The sequence below is a fragment of the Poeciliopsis prolifica genome, unplaced genomic scaffold (genome assembly GCF_027474105.1).
Source record: "Poeciliopsis prolifica strain line A6 unplaced genomic scaffold, Auburn_PproV2 SCAFFOLD051, whole genome shotgun sequence".
NCBI classification, from domain to species: domain Eukaryota; kingdom Metazoa; phylum Chordata; class Actinopteri; order Cyprinodontiformes; family Poeciliidae; genus Poeciliopsis; species Poeciliopsis prolifica.
Window position 1 is genome coordinate 1,992,462 of NW_026562426.1, and position 21,691 is coordinate 2,014,152.

Consider the following 21,691-nt stretch of genomic DNA (forward strand, 5'->3'; position numbering starts at 1 on the left):
GTTTTATTTATCTTTTTAATTCTATGTGACTCAAAGACACTGAATTATTGTGCCTAATGAGCCATATTTTAATGGAAACTTATTTCCACCCACACAATCAGGCAAATCACGGATTGGTCATAATTCAGATGATCATTAACTTGTGTTTCCTTATCTCCTGTTGCTCCACCTTTAACTGCTCCACCCTTAGTGACATATTTAAGGATATCATCAATTTCCACCAGTTGCATCTGATCACTGAAGCGGTTTGGAATTTAGTTAAGTATTTGATCAACCGGATCTGTACAAAACAACAGATTTCTTCTGTTTAAGGACAGCTTCTCCATCCACCAGGCAAAATGTGCACAGGGAAATGCTCCAAGGTTATTGCCATCCCTCTCTATGTACTGGCTCTGCTGTCAGTCATCTGCAACATCATGCTCTTCTTCCCTGACTTCACCACTGAGTATGCAAGTGCAGACAGCGAAAGTGAGCCAAAGCTCACAGACGAAGTGAAATATATGGGAGGCTTTATCGGAGGAGGAATCATGGTGAGTAGAGCTCTGCAGTTTACCTGGTATGTTGTAGATGGAATGATTTTTTTTAAAGATTTGAGCTGAGGAATGACGGGCAGAGCAGTGTGGTTTACCTTCATGACATCCAGAATGATTCTTTAGCCAGGTGGGCCTGCAGGAGTCAAGCCAAATAAGGAGAACTTGATTATCAGGAACGTTCGTGCCTCATTCTTTTTCTTGACATGCTCAACTTTCAGTCTCTTGGGACTGAAAGTTGGATTTTTTTAAAGAGTTGATTGTTTTATTGTTACAAAGAGATTTAAAGATATTAATACCCTTTTTGCAGATTTTTTTTTTGTTGAGAGGATTGTCAAGCAAATTCCAGCTAGTCAAAAAAACTGGCAGTAGTCTAACTGCGAGCAATAAAACTACTTTATGGTGTGATTTAAAGACACACCCGCTGGTAACAGTACTCCTATTATGAATGACAGATTTGCAGAGCTGCACTAACAAAAATATCTTCAGACTGAAAATGAATACTTAACCTTCTAACATTTGTCCAGGTTCCCTGCAGTTTTCTGTAGTAATTTCTCTATTTTTTTGTTACAATGTGAATTTTTCGCAGCTCGGTGTTTGGACAGACATCACATAACTGACGTTTCTCTCCCTGTGCCCTCTTGTCTTTCTTTTTTTTATCTCAAAGATCCTTATTCCTGCCATTCACATTCATCTGACAAGCACAAAGGGCTGCTGCGCCAACCGCTGTGGGGTGAGTCGCACTTGTGGCACTGATTAATTATATCGGGCTGTCACTCTGTTGATCAGCAGTGATGAGGGCCAGACTGCATGGTGGGACAAGCAGGACGAGTTGACCTAAGATTATCTATTAATACTATAACTCTGTTGTAGCAGCAAGTGAAGGCTGATACTTGTTAATGCATTTTCTGGATCACATGATTTTGTTTTTTTCATTTAGGACAAAAAGATTTGTTAAATTTAAATTTAACAAATTAAACAATTACATTTTAAATAGTTTTAACTTCCTTTAGTCAGACCACCAATATCAAAGAGCTTATCTCTTCTGATTCTACCACTTGAGGTTAATCAGTCCAAAAAGAAGGAAGCCAGAATCTTTTACTCTTTGCTCATAAGACTTATAGCCATGTTAAAAATGTTTGTTGTGATTGAAACATGAAAAGTGAATCAATGGATTTATGTCGCAATTACGCATATTGTTTTTGTACTAATTGTTAAAAAATGCTAAAGTTTGGTGCTCTGGTTCAGTAAATGAAGTTAAGCTTGAGACATTTTTGACCAGAACGTCAAAATATCCAGAATGAAGAAAAAATTAACAGCCAAAGAAATTTATCTGGTGTCCTTTTATAAGCTTCAGGACATTTGTTATAACAAACTAATGCAGTTCAAAGATGATTCAGTCCCACAATAAAGCATGAATTGCAACCTCTACTGGACCCGGACCGATCCAACAAAGTAGCCTAATACCTGTCAGCAGTTTTAAAACACACAGGCTGTATTGAGCTCGGTAACTGTGCCAGTGGAGTGTTAATTTGACTTTATTAAGATGAAATAAATGCTTGGACGGCTCCCAGTGTGGACTTTTAAATGATCAACTCACTTCAGTCCCAGCTGGCTGCTCCTGAACTCATCTGGTCTTCTGTAGGTTCCAACAGTCCAAACGTTTTAAATGGCTGCATTGTCATCATTTGTTCTGACAGATCTAAAATGAACACTTTACTATTAGGACAGTCTTTGTGCTGTGTGCCATGCCTTTAGTTTTATGACTATAGAGCCATGATCTCACCTTGTCTTGTGTTCTGTGTGCAGATGTTCCTGTCCATTGGGTTTGCTGCGCTTGGTGTGGCAGGAGCCATTTACAGTCTGGCCGTTGCAGCTGTGGGTCTTCAAAATGGGCCAGTTTGTCGTTATGTGGCAGATAATGGCGCTGAAGTGTGGGGAAGACCCTTTTTGAACACGTATGTAGATTTACCTGAAACTACCATGAGAGGAGGATTCATTGAATAATTATGTTTTAAATATTTGCTATTTTTCCTCTTTTGTGATAATGCAACCCTCTTTTCTTCCTTTTAGTTCTGGAAACTATCTGGGTCACAAGGACACTTGGGACAGGTGTTTGAAACCAGAGAATGTGGTCGAATTCAACTTGGGGCTGTTCTCCACTCTGCTGGTGGCCGCCTCCCTGGAGGCCGTCCTCTGTGCCTTCCAGATGATCAACGGACTGTTCGGCTGTATCTGTGGAACCTGCTCCAATAAGGATGAGGATGTAAGCCCGTAGAGTCCAGTTTGTTCTTTTTTACTGACTAGAAAACAGTATAAGAGGTTAGAGGTGAATTTGGAAGTCCTTTGCACCTTCTCTGCATGAAGGTGCTGCAGTACGATGTCTGATCTCTGCCTCTGTCTTCTCCACAGTAAAGCGAAGCAGATCAACTTCACACCATGACTTCTTGACGAAGACCTGACATAGATTTTTCACCATCATTGTCATCATTCTCTTTTCCATGATATTTAAGACAATAGTTTACGCCTATCTGGCAACACTACAGGTTTGCTGTTTGTGCTTTAAATGTGCTAACATGGATTCGTCAAGAGGATTGACTGGGATCACTGCTGATTGTTTCTTTTGTTTGCATTTCTTTAAAGATTAAAATGTCAAATTTAAACTCAGATTCATTATGTATTTGAGCTTGTAAAGTTGTTTTCAATGTTTTTGTAATAAAACTGTTAACACATCATATTTTTTCCTCCTCTTTATGTTTTGTTTCCAGTGAAATAACAACTGAACAGATCGGAAAATATAAAGTCGACTTTCCAGATGGTTTCGTATTCTCCTGTAAACACATCTGGAGCTTGGTCAAACTTTTATGAAAAATGTTGTGAGAGACGTTACATCGACTAGAAAGGAGATGTTGCTCCTTGGTACATGTATGATTTTATCACAACCATAAATTGTCAATGCAAAATTAAATTCAATGGAATAAAATCCGTAACATCTATTCATTATTTAAAAGACTTTAAATGCAAAAAATAAAAACAAACAAAAACTGACGTAAACTATCCAAGCAGCCAATGTGAAGAGAACAATCTAAAGACCAACGATCGTGGGCTGGAGGATGAATGTGATATTTAAAACAAATACTGAATAAGAAGATGCTGGAGGTTCGGTGTAGGTGCAATAATACGCTAAAAGATGAGTGTGTGAAGGAAACAGTATAAATCTACAGCCATTACAGAGGTGAATGCCAGCGTTGGGTCTGGAGGGAGGTAGCGAACACTGTTCCCAACACGGTTCCCAGCACTGTTCCCAGTCTAAAGGATGATTCAGGTTCAGTTCATGGAGCCACTAAGCAAACAGTTACATGATTCGAGTCAGTTATTAATGAAACTCTGGGAATCCTTGTTTATCTGAGCTGCTTTAGAGCTGGGATCGTCAAGGAAAGCAGCGGCCATCTTTGATTCATTTCACTTTGTGCCATTGTTGAAGAGTGTTGCTCTTCGGGCTGCCCCCTGCTGGCAGCCACTGAGTAAACACACGCAAGCCGGTCAAAGAAGAGAAAAGTTCAGCCCAAACCAGAACCTCCAGGTCTGCCTGCGGACTGCTGGCTGAATGTGAGTCCATGCTCACTAATTAGCAGCACATTTACTGAGTCAGATTAAGTTTGTCTCGTTTATTTATTTATAAGGTCTTCTTTGTCAACATATTATTATTATTATTGTTATTATTATTATTGTTATTTTATTATTATTATTATTATTATTATTATTATTATTATTATTATTATTATTTGGAATAATAATAATAATTGTGAATGACATATGTAATCTGCTCATCATCGCACATTTTACTTTGATTCATTTCACTTTGTGCTTCTGTTTTCCTCTTGGCATCATAGAAATCAGCTTGGAGCCTTTCCATCTGCTAAATGACTCCTAATGTAGGAAGTTGCAGGTCCTGGCTGGCTGCTTCCTCCTCAGTTTGAAATCTACTCGGTCAGAAGCAGATCAGGATCTAATTAGTGAACTCATCCTGCTGAGTGTTGATCTTCTGGTTCTGGGCTGGTTCCTGTGAAGGGCCACTATGCTAGACTGGTTTGGACTGGAAAGCACAGTGGAACTTGTTCCAGTTTTTTCCTATTTGACCTCCTCTTCAGCGTTCTGTTTGCCGGTTGATTCCTGGGTTTGTCCATGTTGCTGAACAGACATCTACCCAACAAGCGAGTGCAGAAAAACCACTACCTGTGTCGTGTTGGTAAGAGGTGGCTCAGTTAAATCTAAAATCAAACCCATTTTGTTTGCTCACGGTTTGATTTTCAAACTTATAGTTTGTGTGAAAAAGACCACTATTAGATCAGTGCTTGTGTGTGCAGCTTTTACATTTTTGTGTGTATTTTCCAAGGCGCGCTGTGATTTTAGATCAACAAGAAGCATGTCAGGACCTTGTATTGAAACATGTTTGAGCAGACTAAAGGCTTTGTTTTGAGTTTGTCCATATGGAGGAAAGAGTATTGTGCGGGTGGGCAGCTGGTGCTGTGCTTCTTAACCTCCTTAACTGGGTGATTAGCGGCTTTACTTCTAAATCTGGAGGCGGAACCTGTTCCTGTCCATGCTGAGCTGTGCTTTGTATTATCACTGTCCAGTTTTAATGAGCGTAATTAATTAGTTTCCTTCTGTGCCCTTGTTTTACTTCCCCTCATTAAAGCGGTGGAGCACAGACTAACTGTTATATTTTGCAGTTGATACCACATGATACCTTACTGGTGTTTCTGTCTTGTATTGTTTTAAATCAGTAAGGATCACACACACATCATTTCCAGGATTTAAATCGTAATGTTCTGTGTGGTTCTGTGGAGTGAAGCTCAGTTCAAACCACCACAGATCTGCAAGTTTTCACCAGATGGGCACAAATTGCAGGTATGCATATTTTCTTCTCGTAAATCAGACTGTGGATTCAGATGGTTTTGTAACCCTGTAAGACGTCGTGAACCTCGTAGGTAGATGCGTATGAAACGATCCGTGGTGTGGAAATCAGGGTTGGTAAATCAGAATGTTTTGTTGTGAACAAATGTTGCCTCCTTATAAACCAAAATGTCTGAGAATTTTATCTTCGTGCATCGACACGTAAGAATTTATAAGAGTGTTTTAAAAGATTTGCTCTCATAAAAATAATTACACAATGTTATCTGTTAAGGTCTGTTTACAGATACGCGGCAAAAAAACTCAGCTGACGACAAAAAGACAAAATGTATAAGACTGGAATGCTTAATTCTTAACCTGTCAAGTTTTTGGAATTTTTTCTTTTGCTTCTATAAGTTTCCTCTTGATTTTACAATTTACTTTAAGTTGAAAACCACTTTCATGGCAGCAGCTGCAGCTGTGAGCATAGATGGTTATATTTCTCTCTCTTTGTCTCCTGTTTCTGGACCATTTCTCTGCTCTGTTTTCGTTGTGTGAGGAGTGACTTCCTGTCCAGTTGAGGCAGAGGGAGTTCAACTGGGATCATTGATCGTCGTCTACAGTTTATTCCATTCTCCTAAACTGTCAAAAATAATTCCATCCTCTGTTCCCCAGTTTTTTTTCTCACTTTATGTCTTCCATCTTTCAGAATGTCTCCAGCAGCCCTGCCCCACCCCCTCCAGGACGTCTCCTCCGTCTTCTGACCGCATCGCCTGCAGCGTCATCACCTACCTCGGATCCTGTCGATCTGACTGAGTTAGATTCAGATCCTTCTCATGCTTTGAATCTATTCATCAAATAGTGTGAAAGCCAATTGTGTGCAACTGACTATTAAATACAGAGGCAACTGTTTTCTGATTCTTTCATTTGTGACTTCCAACACCAACTTTCATACATGTTAGTTCACCTCTGTCCTCTAGGTGGCGGCATTGTGCCTAGTTTTTCAGGTTCCACAAACAACAACCCTGAAACAGAAGAGATGAAGCCATGAAAGGGAGCTGACTAAGAGAACATCATGAATCCTCAGACCATCATGCTGACGCATGTAAGTCTGAACTCAAAATTCACCTGGTTTGAACAAAGATTTGGTAAATTTATTGTTTGTATTTTGCAACTTGTGAAAATGGTTAGAAAGTAAATGAGACATTATAAAGTTTTGCAATATTACCAGACACAACAAGTCAAATGCTCACTCAGGAGTGCTTTATGTTAAACACTGTTGGTCTTAAAAAATCACTAAACATAACATTTAAAAATCTGAAATGGTCAATAGCTTTTTGTTTGTTTGTTTGTTTGTTTTTATATTGAACTGCTTCTCAGATGCAACAACATTTAGTCAGTGGATGACTTCTCTAGACAGGTACTGTCTCCTACTGAATCACCAGAGCTCTCAATGAGGAAGCATTGTGTAGAATCTATGTTAAATGTTTATGTGCAGCCAAATGCCAAAAATGGTGCACGCCAAAAAAAATAAATAAAATAAATAAAATAAAATAAATTAAAAAAATAAGAAAACCATGGGGTCAAAGGTAAAGGCACAATTTCACTCAGGCAGAAATATGCTGGTGAGTGACGTGAATAGTAAAAACATCTCAGTTTTGGTAGTCACAGGAGTGAGCGCTCAACTCTATAGTCCATCAGGCCCGAAAAATGAGAATTTCCTTCCTGCTGTTCCCATTACCAAAGTCTCCCAGCCATGCCAATCCATCACACAGAATTATGCACATTGCCATTGTATTTACTTGTTCGGTCTGACTGCCTCACACCTTGTCACATTTTATGTATTAATATGTAGTTACCTTGTACCTGAATGTTCATAATTTTCATAAAGGAAAAATTGCTTTCTGGTGTGCATGCGCATGGTTTTATAAATCTGGATTATTTTTGGCATCTGACATTTTTGGCTTTTAGGCATCGGTATCCTTTGCATATAGTTCCTACACGATGTCTTATGATTAAGACCCCATGTCTGTGATTGTCTGTCTTCCTGTTTAAGTTCTTAGAATAATAGCATGTAATTGTTAAGTGTGTCATGTTCATGAGCTTTGGGTCATGACCGAAAGAATGAGGTCTTCGTTATTGTGGCTACAAGTGGCCAAAATGAGTTTTCTCTGTAGGGTGTCTGTAGGGTGAGTGGGCTTTCCCTTAGAGATCGGGTGAGAAGGTTAATCATCTGGGAGGGACTCAGAGTAGAGCCGGTGCTCCTCCATGTCGACAGAAACAGGTGGAGGTGGCTCAGATGCTTCCTGGATGCCTCCCTGGCGAGGTGTTCCAGGCACGTCCCAGTGGCAGGAAGCCCAAGGGAAGACCCAGGACATGCTGGAGAGACTGTTTCTTTTCGGGTCTGGAATGATTTGGGATTCCCCTGTAGGAGCTGGAACAAATGACTGGTACAGGGAAGACTGGGGCCAACCTACTTAAGTTGTTACCCCAGAACTTGACCCCAGATAAGTGGAAGAAGATGGATGGATGGATGGATGGATGGATGGATGGATGGATGGATGGATGGATGGATGGATGGATGGATGGATGGATGGATGGATGGATGGATGGATGGATGGATGGATGGATGGATGGATGGATGGATGGATGGATGGATAATTCTGTTACTTAGCAACACGAAACTGAGCCCAGTCCTTCACCTGGCAACTGAAGTGTGGAGCTCCACCCACTTCAGTACAAGACGATGCTAAATATATTCTTCTGGTTTAATTGCTGTACAATTGCTGCAGAAAAATGGAAATAGAATAATCATGATGTAGTTCTAAAACAGAACTACATTATGATTATAGTTCATGATGTGGTTCTGAACTCCCAAAACTTCCTTAAGGAGTTTTTGAGCTCCTTAAGTATCTCTTAAGGAGCTCAAAAACAGACAGAACTAGCTGGATGAAATCTCAATATCTGAGAATGACTTTGTGTATTACATTTAGTGAATGTGGTTTGCACAGTCCACAGAACACTATACTACACTATAACTTTTTCAAGAAATCATAGCGGATCTTTAATAGTAATTTCACATATAAAATCATTCAAACCAACCAATCAAAAGAAACTATTGGTGTCCTTTCTCTAGAAGACCCAGAACCAGTGTGACATTGTTGAGTTTTGTCAGTATGCTCCCCCATCGGCCAGTGGCGCATGGCCAAAAATGCTTGACTGCCGTTGGCTAATGCAGCATGACTGAGTCATGATTCTGTTGGCTGATTCTTCCTCTTCAACAGGGTAAACAGTTTGTTTCAGATGTTGCTGTACGTACATCCTCAAAATGAGACATTGCTGTCAAATTAAAGACTCAATGCATTTGACTATTCAAGAGTGATTACATGGAGGTGCATGAGGGAGCAACGAGAGGCATGAGGGATGAATCTAACTCCTGGTCCATTATGTCTGTGTTGTAACAGTGCTTCTTGGTAATGAATCCTATCCTCTTAGCTTGTTCATGTCCCTTTAAATTGTGCCACATTTGAAAGGAAAATGGATTTGTGGATAGGGTTCTCTCTGCTAGTCCCACACAGCTCATTCGTCTGTTGATTCTTATTTTTGTTGTTTATTGGATTGGATGATTGATATTCAGTTAAATTGTCCTAACGCACACGCTGGTTCAGGAGTGTTTGGGAATCCACAGACAACCACAGCAGCCTTACACATTAGCTTGGCATAACATACCTCAACAAGTGTTTGACCTACTCACATCAGCCAATGCCTTTGCGCTGTTCATTCTGGCATGTGCAAACTGACACCGGTGTTCACAGTGATTAACACCACTGTGATGTTAATCACAGTGATTAACATCAAAATGCACGAGACATGCAGGCAGTCTCCTGCATTTTACGTTTCTGAAGGTCTTTCTGTTCTCCCTGCCTCTGTGGGCCAAACCCTGACATCCTGAAGGATAGTCTGATGAAAAGGAAGAGAGGGTTGCTTTTGGTTGCAGGGCCTCATCTCAGCATCTCTGCATTGAAATAGCCTCCAATGATGACGACCTATGTTTTTTCGGATGGGCAGATGCCGACACACACCTTCACACTAGCTCCACCAAATCTGTTTGTACGTGCGCCGCGTGATTCGGAAAGCTTTTCATGGTGCAAACATTCTGCTGCTCCACTGACTAATGCATTTGTTTTTACCAATTTGAGACCATTATTTAAGGGTAGATCAACAGTTTGTTCCCTCCCCCCCCAAACGTCTATACACACTAAACAGTGTGGATTCTAAATCCATGACCATATTAACACTTAAATAAGACACTTGATGTAGGTTACTCTTTTTAGAGCTAAAACAATTGAAACTGGGGAACAAAGAAGAAGCCTCATAGCAAAGCTGTACAGTGTGTATTAAGTGTGTATTAGCAGTTCTCAATATTAATTGAGATAAAGTAAAAAAAAAAAAATCATCATTAAAGCAAAGCATTTCTTGCATTTTCTAACCAGAATGACTGCAGTGTCTGTACTGGCAACTATGCCCCTTTAAAGCTATTTCAGTAAGTAGTAATATTCATCACAGAATATTGGAAAATGAAGAAGTTAGCATTTTCATGGGGGGAAGAAAGAGGGAGATATTGTCCAAATGAATAAATAAATGAGAACAAGGAATCCAATATGCCTTAGAAAATTCTAATTATGGAAATAAATGGTAGAAACATTGTAGAGTAAGGTTGAAATAATAAGGCAATCCAGTGGTAAATATGAAAATTAAGTCACACAAAAAAATTATTGTAAAAAAAACAACAAAACAATAAAATGAGAAATGTTGAGCTGTCTTTGGTATCATCTTACAAAGAGGGGAATAATGAATATTTCAACACAACAACGTTAAAGTGTCATCAGTAGCAGGACAGTGATCCAGCAGATGGGTGCTGGGGGCCTCCGGGATGAGTCTGGGCGGGGCCTCTTGGGCCTCTGCGGGCCCCTGCGGGCCCCGTGTTCAGACTGAGTTAACGACATTCCAAGAGCCACACGGACCTACCGAACCGGTACCGTCAGATACTTGGGAACTCTTGCTCTGTCTAGGCGTTTTTTCCATTAAAGCCATGCTTGAAGCAGTTTTACAACAGTCTTATAGTTGTCTTTATTTATTCTCAAAAATATTCTGACTTTAAAAAAAAGTCTTCCTCTGACCGAGGGGGCTTCTCTGAGATAATAACTGAATGAATCGCACTGTGTGAAATCTTCACGCAACATTTACTCCTAACGTCTGAACAAACCGGAGCTGCGGGTTAACAGGCAAATAGCTACGTCAGCAGCGTTTTATTTTGATAACACCGGAAGTCGTCTGCAGTGTCCCGCATCTATTTCTCTGGCTGTCAGTCTTGGCCGTCGGCATATTAGGTTGCGCGGCTCCGTTTGCGCTCAGAGAAACTCCCAGTGGTTTGCGTGGGCACCGCGGGGGGTCAGCGCTCGGGCTCCGGGCGGGTCAGCGGGGTCTGGCTCTGATTCCATGGCCTGTACAGGCGGTGGACCGGCTGCAGCGGAACACTCCGAGATGCTCCGAGCTCTCCGCAGCTGCACAGTGACACCGGCCCGGGGACTCAGCGATGTTATTCAGACGGAGAGCCAGGTACGGTAGTCCGGCCGCACACTGGCAGAAAGGCGGGGAGTTGGCGGCGGGAGAATGTGAGTGAGGCTGAAAGCCGAGCGGAGCGGCGGCTTCTGGATGCAGTGATTGAGCCCGGGAGGAGCGGAGGGGCCGGCTGCGGTCGTGCAGAGGAGAGGGAGGGAGGTGGAGGAAGGAACGAGGAGATGTGGATGGAGGGCTGGAAGGGCCCCTCACAGACAAAGGATTTTCTTCTGATATTCCTTCCATCTCAGGGATCAGCTTCACGCAGATACAGCCTGCCTGCGCGCACGTGTGTGTGTGTGTGTGTGTGTGTGTGTGTGTGTGTGTGTGTGTGTGTGTGTGTGTGTGTGTGTGTGTGTGTCATTTAGTGCTGCGGTTCGCGTTTGACTGCTGGTGTCTGCTTGTATCATCATATCTTCTGTTTGTTGTGCCACCCAGCGAATGTGATGTTAGCACATCATGTTAGCTGTGCTAACATGTGTGTGTGTGTGTGTGTGTGTGTGTGTGTCCCAGTGGGAGTTGGGGAAGAAAAGCTTGCAGTCCAGACAGTCAGAGTTCCTGATCCTTTCAGTCTGTTTCAGTTTTCTTCTCCCATCTTCACATTCCATGTGTGTCTCAGAATATTCACTGAAATGAATCAAAATGTCGCTTCTGATGCCTGAAATCTGCTGAGCAAATGATTCGATTTGAAAAGTTGACGAGCAGAACGGAAAGTTCTCCTTTAAAAAGGCCAAAGCTTTCTGAAGCTGATGTATTTTGTTGTCGTTTTGTCTTCTCTACTCTTCCAAGGCCTTCAGTGGCTCTTGTTGGCTGCTGCCTGATAAAACCCGAATGCTTCCCTTAGGGATATTACGGTTCATGCGGCTCTCTGTGCTGAACCAGGTGGGCTGGTGAATGACTGATTGTTCAGTGTGACCCTGCTGTGAAAGTGTTTCTAGTGGTCAGTATCACTAGAGAAGCATTAGATAGCACCGATCTACCTACAGAGAATCATCCAAAACCAGTGACTCAATCCAATCAGCTGGGTTTCCTTAGATGGAAACTGCTTCATTTTAAGGTCTGAACTAATTCAATCGTCTGAATCGGTTCATGTGATTGGACTGAATTGATGACGAATAATTCATCCAGCCTCTAGTCAACAGCATTGAATGTAATGAACGTCTGTCACATGTTTCAGACATGAACAGTACATGTTGCACATATTGATGAATTTTTGGTAGACTCCATTTCTCTGTCCCTTTATGAGAGTTTTTTTGTGGTTGAGTATCAAACACTGGGTTCTACTGAAAGTGCAGGAAGATTTTTTAAATTTTGTATTTCTTTTATTGGAAGCTTTGAACATAATCTGTGATCCAAAGGAGACTCTGGGATATTATAACTTATTATAACTTATAAAAGTTATAGTTCAACTTTTATAAGTTGAACTATAACTTATAGTTAATTATAAGTTGAACTAACTTTCACAACTTGCTGCACAAGTGCAGATATCTCAAAATATCCTCATCGGTCGGTCCTCATTTCAATGCACTTCATGTGAATGCACTTCATGTGAATGCCGTGTTTGAAGATAATATCAGACGATGCACTGTGTTGCTGTATGCGCATGTCTGTATATGCAAAAATATTCGACAAAACCACAGAGGCTGACGGATCGCGACAAGCTGTGGCTTGTCATGAAAACCAGACCTGCAGATTGTTGACAGTGCAAACACTCTGACTGAGGTCGCCGGTTCAACTCGCGCAGTGAGGAGGTCTTTGTCACTTACTGTAATAAAATGTTTAAATTTTCAGCGTGCAGAGCTTGTTAGTCACACGTTGCTGCTGAGGGCATTCTCTCTACTGCTACTGTTTACGTTTGCAACCTGCCAATATGGCCTCTGCTTTCCCTTTTTTTTCACAAGTCAATAAGGAGGTGCATAAAGTAAGAACGCCAGAGTTTTGCACTTTCTAACAGGTGAGGATCGCATTGCTTAAATTGTATTTTCAGATATTTTATTGGACAGTTACTTAGAAAGACATTTTCTCACATGCAGAGAGAACGTAAAGTCAAAAGCTGAAATAATATCAAATAGTAAAAAAGTGGAAAGTAGTAGGAGACTTTAGCAGAGTCAGACAAAGTGCTCATTGTGTCCTCCAGCAGATTAAGCCGAAAGCAACGTAATTACTGAGATGGCCCATTAAAAAATGCTTTATCGTTGTTATTGTGCAGCAATAATTTCAGCTGATAGTCCAGAAGCTGTGAGAATGTGGAGAGTTAACGGTGAACACGAGAGCAGCGCAATCTGTGCCACTATCAGGTGTGTAACAGGAGAATCGAACAGAGGCTGAATGAAAACAAAGACTTTTATGTCCTGGGAGGAGTGATTACCAGGACTGGAGCTGGGAGTGTGCTTCACTGACTGAAGGGAAAGGGAAGCATGTGCGAGAAAGACTCAATAAAAGCCCAGAGGAAAAACTGAGAACCATTCCTAAATCTGAAAACTCAAAACAAAGAAACTAAATGCACGATCACACACGAGAAAGCGCGGGAGTTAGAAAACATGAACAACTTTAATCAGAAGCAGCATTGGTAAATAAATAGATGTAACATATGAAGGAGTCTTCATGAATAAATAATGAGACTTTTAATGCAAAGTTGGCACTTTTAATTAACTTTTAAAGCAACAGTTCAGGTTCACAGGTAAACAAGACTCACTGTCTTGTTTACACAACATGTCGGTCTGCTGTGCAGCAGTCGCCCGCTGAGGCGCGTTTCTTTGCTTGTTTTGCTGGGAAACGTTGCGTTTTAGTTATGTGGGTGATGCAAAATATTTTGGCTGACCCCGTTAAATCACAAACTTTCTTAGACCTTATCTAAATTCCTCAGACGTTCAAATTGTGCAGAGTGTGGAGCCGGCGAGGAAGACGTTGGACTGCTGGAGGCCTCGGTCGGCGACTCACAGTTAATGATCCTGCTTTTAAAGCTGACCGACTCAACGTCAGTCTTCATGTTATGACCAATTTCTGTATTCCTCCAAAAACAAAAGCCTCTACTGTAAACAGGCCACAGTGACGTAATGTGCTGGGGGAATGTCTCCTGATGGTGTGGGACTGTTTTCCTCCCAGTCATGATGCTTTTAGTCAGGCTTCTTCCATGACTCACTCTATTCTTCTCCTCCCTCATGTCACCACATTGACCTCCCTCCAACTCACCCTCCTTCTTTTATCTCCTCTGTTTCTGTCTTTGTCACAGATTTGTTTATTATTGTTTTGCTGATGATGCTTTTCTCCTCTCCTCTCCTCTCCTCTCCTCTCCTCTCCTCTCCTCTCCTCTCCTCTCCTCTCCTCTCCTCTCCTCTCCTCTCCTCTCCTCTCCTCTCCTCTCCTCTCCTCTCCTCTCCTCTCCTCTCCTCTCCTCTCCTCTCCTCTCCTCTCCTCTCCTCTCCTCTCCTCTCCTCTCCTCTCCTCTCCTCTCCTCTCCTCTCCTCTCCTCTCCTCTCAGGATGTTGCGGTGGCTGGTGTGTGGTCGGCTGGGACCAGTTTGGATGTGGAAAGCACTTCTGCTGTTTCTGGCCATTGCTTTTGCTGGTCAGCTGCTGGGAGTCATCTTCAACAAAAGGTAAATTCAACTCACTGTCATTAAGAACCTAAATGGAGAAATAATAATTCTCCACAAGTACTGCCACTATTTCTTTAAAATAAGTCATCTCCTGGTTGTGTAGTGATTGGGTGAAATGGCTTTAAACCTTACAGCAGAGCTTTACCAAGACAACCTGAGATTCACCAACAGCTTGTTTTTTTTTTTTTTCTTCGGGTTTTTGGTTCCATCTTACTTAACATTCTTTTTAAATAAAACACTAAAAATCTATTGAATTTTTTTGTATTCCCCCTCCCCCCTTTTTTTAAACGGAATCTGGAAAAATCTGGAATTCTGTGCAGCTCTGCTATGAGCCAGTGATACCAGAGTCACGTGGTCTGAGAGCAGTGTACTGGCTGGTCTTATGACACAAGTCTTTATTTCACAGTCCCAGTCCTTGTAAAACTGTTAGTCATTTAAAGAAAAAACCTCGGTGGTTCTTCCAATCCGGTAATTGGCACTCGGTTCTAGACATTTCTAATGTCTGTTGGTTTGGCATGTTTAAAACGACGCTCAGGAGCGGATTTGTTTGGCTTCATGTAGGTGAAAACTTTTGTGTGCGATATTATTATTATTTTTTTAATTATGTGGCAGAGATGATTATTTTTATGAAGACCTGGTGTAGAAGGCCAAGTCAAGCGAATGTGGAATGTCGCAGTCCTTCATTTTGTAGAGTACAAATGCTTTAAATATGAACTTAAAATCACAATGTGTGAAGCAGTTAGTTCAACAATAACCAGACAACCATCAAATCCAGAATTCCCCATCAGGTTTATGTTTGGTCAGATTATATATTTCCCCACAATTTATCCAGAAATGATTTCATCTGGGTTTGATTCAGACCCACATGAGTCAAGCCCAGCATTGTTTGAATGCTGGGACATTCAACTTGTTTTCATATAGACAGAAAACATTTGATCCAAAGGCACAACTCTTCAATAAACTCACATCTTGCTTCTGGGGAGGTTTTTCCATGTGCAGAATGCCACATGGAATTGCTTTAAGTCTTCAGGTCACGCGTTAAAATCATCAAGACCAAAATCATTAAATGATTCATTTCATAAGGAAAAGCATGGAATTTAAAGAAACATTCTGAAAATGTCCTGCTTTCCTCATTTTTTCCTGACAGTCTGAAATCTCCTCTATGTGAAATTCTTTTCCCTTCTTCAGCAATGTCCAGCCAGCTGCACGATCCATCTTTTCTTCCCCTGATGCTCAGGGGCCATCTCTGGGTTCCTGTCAGCCCCACACTCACATCATGTTCCTGAAGACCCACAAGACGGCCAGCAGCACGGTGCTCAACATGCTGTACCGCTTCGGAGACGAGCACAGCCTCCGCTTCGCCTTGCCGTTGGGATACCAGCTGGGCTACCCGCTGCCCTTCAACGCTCACCGGGTGAAAGGCTACCGAGGTCCCAGAGCCATTGAGTTCCACATCATGGGGAATCACATGAGATTTAATAAGCCGGAGGTGAGTTCTTCAGAGGAGCAGAAAACCCCAGGATGTAGAATTTAGTTGGTTAAGAATAAGAAATCAGCATGCCAGTTAGCTCTCTCTCTGAGAAATGGTAAGGTGAATTAATGAAATCATCCTACAGAGCTTCATAATATTTGTTGAACTTCTTGTGATAGCAGTGACTGCTTTGATATGTCAGCTCTACGGTTTCTTTGGAAGAGCCTCCTAACATAAATCTTATTGTCGTTGAAGCGTCTCTGCCAAGAAGCGCTTGGTTAATGTTCCTCTACGCTTCAACTGCCTCTGTGCTTCATGGTTGGTTGGGTCATTGTGACTGACGGATGCTTTTTGATTGATTATTGACAATCATGTGTCCAGTGCTTCGCTGCCTGGACGCTTTGGGGGCGAGTCCTCCATGAAAAACATTTCACTTTAAACCCTGATATAATGCCAATCACAAGTTGTTGCCTCTTTTCTGGCTGCTGGAGTCCTTTAGGTTCCAGCCTTGTGGATCACAGATCGCTCTGCCAGATGTAGCTTTCTATTGGATCATTTCTGTCTTTGATCGCTGACATGACAAATAATGTTTGTCCTGTACTGGAATATTTCAGTTACTCCACTCTGCACTGTAGGGTCAAAGACTAAGGCTACTGATTAAAGCTGAAACAACATGAGCTGTTTTACAGAAAGCAAACTTTTGCTCATCCAGTTTTAATCTAGAACAATAATCTGGTCACTCACTATTACATATCATCAGACTATTTGGGGATGAAAACACATCCATAAGTTCTTCATTCTAACTGAGGTCTCTACATGCTGCTCAGACTTCCTGTTCCAGAGCAGGAAGTGACTCTCAGCGTCCGTCTGGTGACATGCACACACATCCAGACATGATTCAGGGCTAATCTGAGCCTCAGTTGATGTGAAGAAGTTTCAGAGTCAGCCAGCTATGCTTTCACCGATCAGTCGGTCTCACTGACATGGACTTAAATTTCTGTCATTTAGGTTTATTACTTTTGTTACGCTTTTTTCTAATTTCAAGGCTAATTGCTTCAAACAAATGCCAGACCCAGATTTCAGTGTGAATGATGTCAAGTTATTTGTTGGCAGTCGACGGATCGTAGATGTTATGAACGTGAATACGCAAAAGGGAATTGAGATGTCTATGGCTCAGTGGTGACGCTACTGCGAGAGAACTGATGTTCTCATTACCATGTTTCAAGTTGACTAGCCAACTTTAAATCATTAGAATTGTAAGTTAAAAATTATCTTAGCGGGAGAAAAAAAAGTTAAATACTTTTTAGTAGTATATTTCAAAGAAATGTGGGAGGGCGGTACATATTTAGTGGCCTGAAGGTTCAAAGTGTGAATCATTTATAAATCAACACATAGTGATAATTGTTTATCTTGAGGCTAATTGTATAAAACTCAGATACTCAAAGCTGCAGAATGTAACTTTGATCAATTTTTTATTTTTATTCATTTTTTTACATATTTATTCTATTACTGTGTTTTGACAGTATAGATGAATGATTTTCAAGTGAGTTCATTTAGCATTAAGGTCATGAAATTGATTGACGGCATTAAGACCCTCCTCCTGGCCCTGATTGGCCGCTGCATGTCGATCTTTTCATAGATCATTTGTCTCATAACAACCGACATGGTGACCATTTTACAAATGGAAAAAAAATATATATATATATCGTTAAAGTTACATTCTGCAGCTTTGACTGACACATTTTTGTCTTATCAATCAGCTTTTCTTTTCAACATCATGAAAATGTTCTGCTGCCTAGAAATGTCTGTCTACGAACTTCCATTTATGGCACCTTTTTTATAACCAAGGTTTGTTCTTGTTTTCAGGTGGAGAAGGTAATGCCTGCAGACACCTTCTACTTCTCTATCATCAGAGACCCAGTCTCTCTGGCTGAGTCTTCCTTCGCCTACTATAAAGAAGTGGCCCCGGCCTTCCGGAAAGCCAAAGGATTGGGGGAGTTTGCGGATGACCCTAAAAAATTTTACGACCCTCGTCTACGAAACAACCACTACGCCCGCAACCTGCTGTGGTTTGACTTTGGCCTTGACAACAACGCCAATTTCTCTTTGGCGCTGGCTCGACTCGGAGAGGACATGATCCGGCGGACCTTCAAGCTGATTCTTGTCTCTGAGTACTTCGACCAGTCCATGATCCTGCTGAGACACGCCCTCTGCTGGCCAATGGATGCAGTCGTCTTCTTCAGCCTGAACGCTCGGCAGCAGAAGCCCAGCAGTGCTGGTGGGGTGGCTGAGTCGTGGGTGGGCAAAGCAGCAGCAGCCGCAGCTGGTGTTGGTATTAGAGGTGGGCTTGTTCAAGCAAAGACGCTACCGAACCTTTCCCTAACGCCGGAGCAACGGGAAAAGCTCAGACAGTGGAATGCCTTTGATTGGTACCTATACAAAGTCTTCAACAAAACCTTCTGGGAGGAAATTGACAAGTTTGGCCATGCTCAGATGGAAAAAGAAGTCCAACTCCTCAGGATGCGTAGGGAAGACCTGGCCCGGGTGTGCCTCAGGGACGGGGGGAAGCCTGTGGAAGCTCATCGGATCCGGGACAAAAACATTAGACCATTTCAAAGTGGATTAGTTAAAATTCTGGGTTATGAGCTCCAGCCGGGGCTGGACAATACCACTCGGATGTCGTGTCTGAGGATGATCAGGCCAGAGATCCAGTACAAGGATGTGTTGGATTCTAAGCAGTTCCCGCAGTTCCACGCCATCCCAGCTCAGCAACAGAGTCAGAGGCTGCTGGTGGCCGTTGGTGGAACCTTTCTAAAACAAGAGCCACCCAGGAAAGGAAGAAAAGAGACGGGAGGAGAAGCTGGAGCTGGAGGAAGGACTTTGGAGGAGGGAATGAAAGCCTGGGAAGGCAGCCGTTTAGTTAGGAACAACCAGACTTTGGTACGAGAGCACGAAAAAGGAAGGCTTAGATAGGAACCTTTCGTTTTCTGTCTCTGGAAGCTTGAGATGACTTTGAAATGGACAAATACTAGTTTTGTTTACCTGTGTGAAAACAACAAGCTCTTCTATTTTGACTTGTTTTCGTAAATAGTATTATAGTTGTAGTTAATGTGGTCATCAGATGTTTCAATAGCAGCAGTCACTAGGGCTGGGCGGTGTTTGCTTTTGATCAAATTTAGCCTTCCTGTTAACACTTCACTGTCTGCCTGGAAAGACTGTTCCAGGCATTTTGAGATGATATCAATGAATGAATGAATGAATTACCATTCAACAGCCCATATTGATCTGTCATCACCTCACAAAACAAAATCATTGAACATATGAAAAAACAGTATTCATCACACTAACTCCTATAATTACTAGTCAGCTCTGCTTCTGCTCGCTCCTCCATGGTGTGCAGGTAATTAAAGCAGCAGTGTATTATTTTATCATAAAAATGCCTTGAGATTGGTTTGGTTAGCTTGAACACGTGCTCACACTTTGGTCATGCAGTGAGTTGAAGATGATTTTTTTTTCATCACAGTCTGTCTGTAATCTCTGCCGTTCATCTTTTAAAGGGACGGTTTGGGGTTTAAAGCAGGGGTTCACTGACTGACCAGCCAACCCATCTGCGCTCTACAAAGGTCTGAAAATCAGCCACTGTCCTCGTTGCTCTGCTGTGAGAGACTGACTGAGGCCACGGCTTAACTTAGAGACTTTGTCGCTATATTTAGTGGCGTTTCAGATCCCTTATGTCAGTATGGTTTTTTGGCCCAAAGAAAAAACAAAAAAAACAAAACAGTGACTAATGTAGTTCCTTTGTTATCGGAGACTTTGGTGACAACTGACAGTGTCAGTCATTAAAAAGAAACCAGCACCGTAATCAGGTCAGGCTGGAAAACTGCAGCTGCAGTTTACAGTAACTGCATGGTCAGACTAACAGCCAATCAGAGGGGAGCTTAGACCAATCAGATTACTTCTTGCCAGACATTGTATAGTTGTTCACGGAAAAGCGGTTTAATCAGGAACATGACTATTTAAATAACCGTTCGGTGGTAAAAGCTGCAGAAGTGTGAAAAACCGGATTCTCGAGTGCTTCCTGGAAACACCGTTTGTTATTTCTTCAACCTGTAAGCGTTTTACTCAATCTTAATAACTCACAGAACCTCACTCTAGACCACAAAAGCAAAGCTCCAGTTTTTGAATTTAACTGGAGTTTCTTGGTGTTTAGTCACTGCAGCTTAGATCTCCTTTAACCATTCAACGGTTCAGGCCTGTGGTTTATGCAAATGATCCTAAACCTTTAAACCACACTTGTCTGAGAGGTTTTTACATCATTTCTATACATTACAAAATATTTTTAAAATAACCATACACAGGAAACCCAGAATTGTATCAGAACGAGAAGGGAAAGTGTTGTAAAAATACAAACAAATTAAGTCGCGTTCGACTTTTGAGCAGAACTCGGTTGAACCTGAGTGGAACAATAAATTGTAATACGCTGATCACTCATAACTACTCCACAGAACCCTACTTTTAAGATATCTGAGCTGTCCTGTTTAACTGCAGAATTCACGAGTGATAAAATCTTCAGGCATGATATGAAGAAGCCGCACAGCATGACTACACAATACAGTATGTTTACCGGAGCACAGCCCACTTTAACTTCCAACCCAACTGTTTAACTCCCATCCAAAGTGGTGCTCTGGTCATTTCTGAACGACATCACCACCCAGCCCTAGCAGGAATATCAAAAAGCTGTGTATTTTGTCTGTTTTCTTGTTTTTTACATGAACTTTTAAAATCTTGGTACTGCCTTTTATTGTATAAGAGAACCGGCACTGTTCCTAGAGCCTGTTTCCTGGTTGTAAGAGTTTTCATATTAAGCTTGATGTAATGTGCAAGACTTTATAAAATATTCCCTCCCCTCTCATCAGCTTCCAAAGGGGTTTTCTCTTCTTGTGCTGCAGGAGTAACTCCGACCCTCCACGGACATTTGAAGGATTTTGCAGTTCTGTGCGGCATCCAGCAGTGAGCTGCTAGCAGCTGTCCTGCATTCCTTCTTCTAAGCAATTATGGGGGGGACATTTTCTCCCATAATTCGAGAGCACAAAATGATTTGCAAGCGATTTGATCTGAGCAGAGGGAAGTTCTGAGCGCGAGGAGAAACGTCTGCGGACGCACAGTGAATGAAAGAGAGCAGCAGGTTTGAGTACAAGCACTGCAAGCTTTGAGAGGAAAGACATGGACTGAAATTGTGTGCCCTTGAATTGTGGCAGAAAAATTCCCCCGTTATCAATCAAATGTATTTTACACAGTTAATTTAAACTCTAGAGTTTTTGTGGACAAAGTTGCTTATTTAAATTTAAGACCAAAAAGTGAAAAAAATAAAAATTCTGGAAATGTGATATTCCAAGACAAACTCCGCCTCCGCGCGTCTCCTCCAGACTAGCGGTTACTGAACACCTGGTGGAGCGGCATGTCTGCTGAGCTCATCAGACTTAAACGGCATCAAAGGGTGGCATGGAGAAAGATCGTCATGACGACGTGGATGGAGGTGGAGAGTCAGGAACAATGGGAGGTTCTTAAAGAGACAGACCG

At 41.8% G+C, this 21,691-nt stretch overlaps 2 protein-coding genes across 12 annotated transcripts; both read left to right on the top strand.

The window, feature by feature from the left end:
• Positions 1 to 216: 216 nt before the first annotated feature.
• tm4sf21b (transmembrane 4 L six family member 21b) lies at positions 217 to 3,267 on the top strand. Its single transcript, XM_055058554.1, has 5 exons — positions 217 to 530; positions 1,198 to 1,263; positions 2,340 to 2,488; positions 2,604 to 2,796; positions 2,943 to 3,267. The coding sequence occupies exons 1-5, from the start codon at positions 339 to 341 to the stop codon at positions 2,943 to 2,945; spliced, it is 603 nt and encodes a 200-aa protein (XP_054914529.1). The 5' UTR covers positions 217 to 338; the 3' UTR covers positions 2,946 to 3,267.
• Positions 3,268 to 4,123: 856 nt separating this feature from the next.
• Positions 4,124 to 21,023, top strand: gal3st4 (galactose-3-O-sulfotransferase 4). Of its 11 annotated transcripts, none has more exons than XM_055058543.1 (7): positions 4,124 to 4,139; positions 6,133 to 6,239; positions 6,404 to 6,528; positions 6,804 to 6,843; positions 14,524 to 14,640; positions 15,829 to 16,129; positions 17,978 to 21,023. In XM_055058543.1, exons 4-7 carry the CDS (start codon positions 6,827 to 6,829, stop codon positions 19,082 to 19,084), a joined length of 1,542 nt encoding a protein of 513 aa, XP_054914518.1. In that variant the 5' UTR covers positions 4,124 to 4,139; positions 6,133 to 6,239; positions 6,404 to 6,528; positions 6,804 to 6,826; the 3' UTR covers positions 19,085 to 21,023. The 11 variants fall into 11 exon arrangements, with proteins under 11 accessions (XP_054914518.1, XP_054914512.1, XP_054914513.1 ...); XM_055058537.1 differs by lacking the exon at positions 4,124 to 4,139 and adding an exon at positions 4,342 to 5,441 and having other exon boundaries at positions 5,983 to 6,239; XM_055058538.1 differs by lacking the exon at positions 4,124 to 4,139 and adding an exon at positions 4,342 to 5,441 and having other exon boundaries at positions 5,986 to 6,239.
• The last annotated feature ends 668 nt before the right edge of the window (positions 21,024 to 21,691 follow it).

Excerpts from the sequence above, each read along its gene's own strand:
- gal3st4 (XM_055058534.1), top strand. The coding sequence starts at position 11,020 with ATGTTATTCAGACGGAGAGCCAG. Across the intron at positions 11,043-14,523 it reads TTATTCAGACGGAGAGCCAG|GATGTTGCGGTGGCTGGTGT; the intron begins GTACGGTAGTCC and ends CTCTCCTCTCAG. Across the intron at positions 16,130-17,977 it reads TGAGATTTAATAAGCCGGAG|GTGGAGAAGGTAATGCCTGC; the intron begins GTGAGTTCTTCA and ends TCTTGTTTTCAG.
- tm4sf21b (XM_055058554.1), top strand. The coding sequence starts at position 339 with ATGTGCACAGGGAAATGCTCCAAGGTTATTGCCATCCCTCTCTATGTA. Across the intron at positions 531-1,197 it reads TTATCGGAGGAGGAATCATG|ATCCTTATTCCTGCCATTCA; the intron begins GTGAGTAGAGCT and ends TTTATCTCAAAG. Across the intron at positions 1,264-2,339 it reads GCTGCGCCAACCGCTGTGGG|ATGTTCCTGTCCATTGGGTT; the intron begins GTGAGTCGCACT and ends TTCTGTGTGCAG.